This window comes from Acanthaster planci, linkage group LG13 (genome assembly GCF_054643075.1).
Source record: "Acanthaster planci isolate LZ-2023a linkage group LG13, COTS_SCS, whole genome shotgun sequence".
NCBI lineage: Eukaryota > Metazoa > Echinodermata > Asteroidea > Valvatida > Acanthasteridae > Acanthaster > Acanthaster planci.
The window spans coordinates 1536935-1543124 of record NC_141789.1 but is presented as its reverse complement, the minus strand read 5'-3'; the positions used below and the strand labels follow the sequence as shown (position 1 = coordinate 1543124).

Sequence of the window (6190 nt, the reverse complement as noted above, 5' to 3'; positions counted from 1 at the left end):
ATATCATGGATAGCGAAATTTTATTACATTATATTTGTTTGAGAAAATTTATTTATTCACTGGGGGATGTCCAAATTGTGTCTTCTCCAGGACGTTACAGTTCCCTCTGTCTTCTTGGTGTTTACCTGCTTGTATTTTAATCCTCGTGTGTTACTTATTGACTCTTTGTGGGGTGCAATCAACGCCTAGCCCTCTCGACCTGATCACACCCTTCCATTCCAGGGTGGCGAAATGCACACCTCGAACCGTGAGAAAAAAGGGCTTCGTGTCTTCGCTACGAACAAGCCGGAATAGATGAGGTGAAATCTTGGAGGACTGTCTTCACACCGAAGGCGCCGAATCATCGAACACGCTCATCAGGACTAGAGACCGAGCATTGTCAGCGTAGTACATGATTAGCGGCAAGTGGAGGCGTCCAAAGTCATGCATTATTGCTGGTCATTGCCTTGACAAGAGAGGAGGGAAACCTTTCAGAAAAGGCAGTTGAGCTTCGTTAATTAACTTCAACGAGTAAAGATGTTACACACCACCTGCCGAAGGAGGGCGCCCTGTAGAATACGAGCGCACATCGAGCTCGGAAATGCAAGTGACGTGTCTTTCTTATGCGAAATAAACATCGACAAAAAGGTAGTTCTCGACCAAGGCCAGGCAAGAGTGACAGAATATTGCACATGTAGGTACGATCCTCGGCATTAGTTTTATTTAGGATCTCTTTTTCTCTTTGGAGAATGAATATTTTTAACTGGATTATCATCATTAATGGTAGGCCTAACAGTGCCTAGAGCGTTAGAGTAGTTATGGCATGTATGGTTCTGCCCAAACTACCATCATTAACTCAGAACGACATGCTGAGCTTTTAAACTGCAAAAATAGGAGGGATTCTGCTTTGCAAGTGAAATTTCTTTGGGGGGCAGGGGAATTGGAAATGTTTTCATGTTACCTTTTACTGCCTTTCTGAGAGGCAAAGCAATGCTTTTGGATTTTTTACATGGTGTTGAAGGAAGAACAATATAATATTTCAAAAAAAAAATTCCTTTCATTATGTTTCAAAACAAAAGGCTCTTTCATTGAGATAAGGATGGCATGGCCCCTTTTCTCCCCTTCCCTAGTAGATCTGCCCTGGTTGCAGAGAGCAACCAGGGCAGTTAAACTAAACTGACTAGCAGACAGTATACATTTAGCTCAATTTGTAAGCTTCATGTACATTAGTTGCTTGCTCATTTCCAGAACAAAACCAAGATCTAAGTACTTCTTTTTATTGAACGTGACAAAGAGGGGGTACTTGGGGGGGTAGAAACCCTTTCACCGCTCCTTTTTAGAGGGCGCTCTGTTGCTTTAGTCATACAGGGCATTTCTTGTCAAAAACGCTCATGAAAAAGTGGAAAAATTCATCCTTCAAAATATCCTCCAACTAAGAAAATTTGGCCATTACTACGTGCATTGTCCAAATAAGCTGCTCAACCCTCCTTTGGTTTTACAGCACAAATATGCACAAGTGCCCAAGGTCACTCTCTTGCATGTTGGTGCAGTGCACAACACAGCTGTGCTTCTTTGAGGTGTTAACCAAGTGACCCAAAGAGTGACTTCAGCATTGGAGGGTTTTAAATGACAAACAATGACAAAATGGAACTTAAAAAAAATTTTGAGAAGTGTGATATACATGTATAGAGCTTTTTGTATTCAGAACTATGGAGAGGCTACTTTTCTGCTTTCGATGACATGGTGCTTTGGCTCATATTTTTATTAGCTTAACCCTAGCCCTCCTCAATCCTTCACCTGTTGGAGGATTGAGGAAGGTTAGGGTTAAAACCGAAATGTTAACGTCTCTCCCTTTTGCTGCTATTGCTAGAAAGCTTTCCAATCCATATTGAAGTCATAAACATAAAATATCATGTCTTCTTTTTAAGTGTCACGCATACTGAGCAGGGGTGTTCAGAGCTAGGCTGCCAACATGGTACAAATGTCGTCAGAGTTTGTCTTCACCCTCGTATACCTGCTGATCTGCCTATGCCTCATCTTCCCTCCGACTGAGGTCCGATCAGCAGGACTGACCCTGCAGAATGTGCTGTCGGCCTGGCTGGGCAGCGAAGACATGCAGTTTATCCAGTACCACATCAAGAGGACCACGGCGGCAGCCTGGCTCCACTCATTGTTACCCCTAGGTAAGAGGCACGGAGTGATGGTGGCAGAAGTGGATGGGATGGATGCCAAACCTTGGTTATTGGAGTGTTGATTATAGGCGGTGGAACTTTTGTGCTTTACCAACTATTCCTTCCATACCACACCCAAATATCCTTATTTACTAAACAACCTGCTTGTTTAACCACACATCCACTTAAGTGTGTATTTGCCTGCAACTGGGGACCCCTTGTTGTTCCTCTTTTGTTTGTACTTTAACTCTTTTAGAAGACCAGCCATATGTTTTGTACACAGTTGTCAATCGGGGACCCTCTGTCAATCATGGACCTTATTGTCCTCTATTGTTCAGGGTCCCCAATTGAATGCAAAAACAAACTGGCATATCCAACCAGCTACACACCCAGCCACATACCCAAGTGAATATTTGCTTGTAATAGCGGACCCCCTTATTGTTCCTTTTTTGCTTGTACTTCAACTCTTTTTGAAGACCTAGGACCTAAGTCTTAATTTGTACACGTTTGTCACTCAGAGAATCTTTTTGTCCTCTATTGTTCAAGGTCCTCAGATAAATGCCAAAACTAACTCACCCACCGATCCCCCTTCCCTTGAAAGAGAACAGCAACACAAAACGACTTAAACAAAATAAGACATCAACTACGTTTTCTTTGATAGTAAATTCAGAGTCGTAGTCAAGCTGACAAGAAGTGCTTTTGCAGTGCCAGTCATAAGACCGTCTACAAGTACAGTAGCAGGATGAAAAATGGCTGAGCAATTCCTTTGTCACAGTTTATTTGAAAAGCTAGTGACTTGAATTTGATCGTGGATGACTTGTGTGATGACTTATGAACTTGCAGGAAATTAATGTATATGTCAAGATTATCCTTGTTTATTGAAATCTGGTTTTTTTTTTCAGAACTAACTGGAACCTAAGTTTTTTGTTGAAGTAAAAACGTTGTACTTATTACTGTAGTATCTTCATTCAGACATCAATGGCTTGCTAATTTGCTTATTTGACCTTTTCTTGGTAGGTTACTACATCGGTCTTGGCTTTGCTTGTCCTAAACTGAACCTCTTTCAAATCAGTGAACTTAGTTATGGGTGGCTTGCCTATTTAGGCATCGCAGCAGCAATCCACCTGTTAGCCTGTGCGCTCAGCTGCTATTGGGTGACAAACAAGTTTGGCAATCATCCAATCGCCTGGGCCCTGCATCACCAAGGTAACAACAGCCCCTGGACGGATGTGGCAGCCAGAATCAATGAGGAATTCCGGCGAATCGACAAGTTCACCACGGGGCCGCCGGACCTTCGTGTCATCGTCACGGACTCGTGGGTGATAAAGACATGGGCGTATGGGGTCAATGTGGCCCACCAAGCTGACTGCCACCTAAACCTCCTGCGGACTGAGGACCATGCCATCTCGCACGAGAGCAGGACTGGCGTCCAGTACTTGGCCATGCAAGTCATCAGCGCCAACACCCACATCAAGGCATTTGAAATAAGGTATGTATCCTGTGTTGATACACTCCGACACTAGCTTCCAATTGTCTTTTCATTCAGCCAAGCATGTAAGTCACTTAACTGCACCTAACACACTGAATGTTCTAGTTACAGTCTCCCTAAGTTGATGTTCACCACAAAGATATGTGCATGTCATATTAATCAGAAGTCAAAGTTACTTTTTCAATTTTTATCAGTCATTAAATGGCAAAAATGTTGCTTTGTCAATTGCAACAATTTCTTTTGTGTCACAGAACCAAATTATCTTCTTTGAGTAGTGAAACCCAGTTAGAAAGAAAAGAAAACCAAATTCCCCCCCCCCAACATAGTTCCTGTAGGATGGGCGCACACTCCCAGCAAGTTTTTTTGCGTTTGACTGTCACGCTATGCTGAATTTCCATTACTGGAAGCTGGATTTATACATCATCTTCTACCAAGGGCCAAAAAATTCAGGTTTTTACTCGTTTAGTTTTCCCCTTCTTGACAGGTTACTCTCGTCAGATTACAAGGACCTACGAGACAAGCTGACCGTCCCTGTGGTCAACGCCCGTAATGTGGTCATTCAACAGACCCTCACAGATCGCTTTCTGGAAGCATTCAGGGAACAAGTTCACCGCAATCCATTATTTGTCCCTGCCCCGGGATCCCCAGTAAGCAAAAAAAATAAAATCTTAGCTCAAAAAATTAGGGGCCTTCTAAATTTTAGTAAAATTTCCCCTCAATGTTCTCATGTTATGCTTTTGATGTAAGCGATGTGGTTTAATCATTTCATCCTCAGTCGAGTTTCTGTCCTGGAATAAAAAATGGTGGCCGACGTTAGCAGGAGAGCAGCCAAGGATGGACTTGTATCCCATTTAGGCTGGAAGGATATGATTTTTTCCTTGTCATGTAGACTAGACAGAAAACTAGCCGCATGACCACTTGACTTTGGCCCGAGTTGTCATTAAAAAAACTACTTGCAGTATTTGCAAATTAAAATATGTTGACTGTCAAAGTTGAAAGTTTGTTCCCATGTCCTTCAAAATCCACCAGACTAAGGAATGAAGATCCATGACGATTTTTCTTTAATACTCCTTGAAAGCAATACGAGGCATTGATGTTCAGTTGTTGGAGCACGGATGCAGGTTTCTGGCATTGAGAGAGTTTGAAGATTGGTTGTTGTCTGCCATTGTCTCGCAGGCACCCGACAACTGCATCGGCTGCCTGCAGGTTCGAGCCGACATCAAGCTGGTCAAGCAGTGCGCGGAGGGGCAGCAGGGCGATTGCATCCAGTGCTTCTGTCGGCCCATGTGGTGCTTGGAGTGCATGTGCAAGTGGTTCGCCAGCCGGCAGAACCAGAGCCAACCGGAGTCATGGATGGCGAGCAAGTCGCCCTGCCCGACGTGCCGCTCTAAATTCTGCATGCTGGATGTCTGCTTAATCCATCCAGAGTGACACGAACTGTTCTCATTCCCCAGAGCGACGACCTTCAACTCTACAATGTACTATCTTGTAAATTTTATTTTAAAACAGGTGTAAATACAATAACGTATTCAGCTTGTACAATAATTATGAAAAGAGAGAAAAAGACGGCCTTTGATGCACACAAAAAAATATGTATTACATTGATTTTTCCATCATGCTGTCCATTTGTGACGGTTTATTTGTTATAGTTCACGGGGATGTAATGGTGATATGTGCTGTGTAAGAACAGTAATATTATTAGTATTCTCAAATAATTAATCAAAGTTTGTAAAGAATGACACTGGAATTGGAAAAAGCCAGAGAAAATTAACAGGTAAATGGCTTGGACTGAAAAGTAAAGAAATCGTCAGATTTACTCAGAAATACTTTAGGAATGAAATGCAACAATATTTTGAATGCCTTTGAGGCATCTAGATCTCAGATTTACAGGAAATACCTATTTCATATTTTGAAAAAAAAATAAAAGGTCAGCCTTGGAAAAAAAATTGCATTAGGCCAAATGTTGACTTTTGTGTTATTCACTCAGAAATCCTGTTTTGATGAAATATTTTGAATGTTTTGGATTCAGCTAGATCAAAATTTTACAGAAAATACAGCTTTATATGTTGGAAAAACTTCAAGAGATTAGCTTTGCAAAACAAGTAAATGTGGGTAAAATTTTGGACTTCACTCCAGTTTACTAAAAATGCTTTATGAATGCAATTTCGCAGAAAAGACAGATTCCATATTTAAAAAAAGAGATAAGCATTGCCTAACAATAATATTGGTGTGAAATTTGACTTTTGTGCAAAAATCACTCGGAATACACTTTTTGAATGTCAAAATTTGAATTTTCTGCAAATGAGTCGAAAATAGTGTTTGCATGAAAAGAAACATATTTTACATGTCTTGGATTCATTTCATGCCAATTTCACAGAAAAATAAAGATTTCACATTTTTGAAAAATATAAAAGGGGTAAGTCATGCAAAATAATTAAATTCGTGTCAAAATTTGAATTTTCTGCAAATCACTAGGAAATACCCTTGAAACAAAAGAAACATATTTTGGATATCTTGGAGTCATTCCGATTGAAATTTCCCAGAAAATACA

The 6190-nt window shown here is 41.1% G+C and overlaps 1 protein-coding gene across 2 annotated transcripts; it reads left to right on the top strand.

Annotated features, from left to right (window-relative positions):
* The first annotated feature begins 516 nt into the window (after positions 1-516).
* On the top strand, positions 517-5973 carry tmem129 (transmembrane protein 129, E3 ubiquitin ligase). Of its 2 annotated transcripts, none has more exons than XM_022236192.2 (5): positions 517-673; positions 1908-2162; positions 3168-3639; positions 4124-4286; positions 4816-5973. In XM_022236192.2, exons 2-5 carry the CDS (start codon positions 1952-1954, stop codon positions 5068-5070), a joined length of 1101 nt encoding a protein of 366 aa, XP_022091884.1. In that variant the 5' UTR covers positions 517-673; positions 1908-1951; the 3' UTR covers positions 5071-5973. The 2 variants fall into 2 exon arrangements, with proteins under 2 accessions (XP_022091884.1, XP_022091883.1); XM_022236191.2 differs by having other exon boundaries at positions 543-677.
* The last annotated feature ends 217 nt before the right edge of the window (positions 5974-6190 follow it).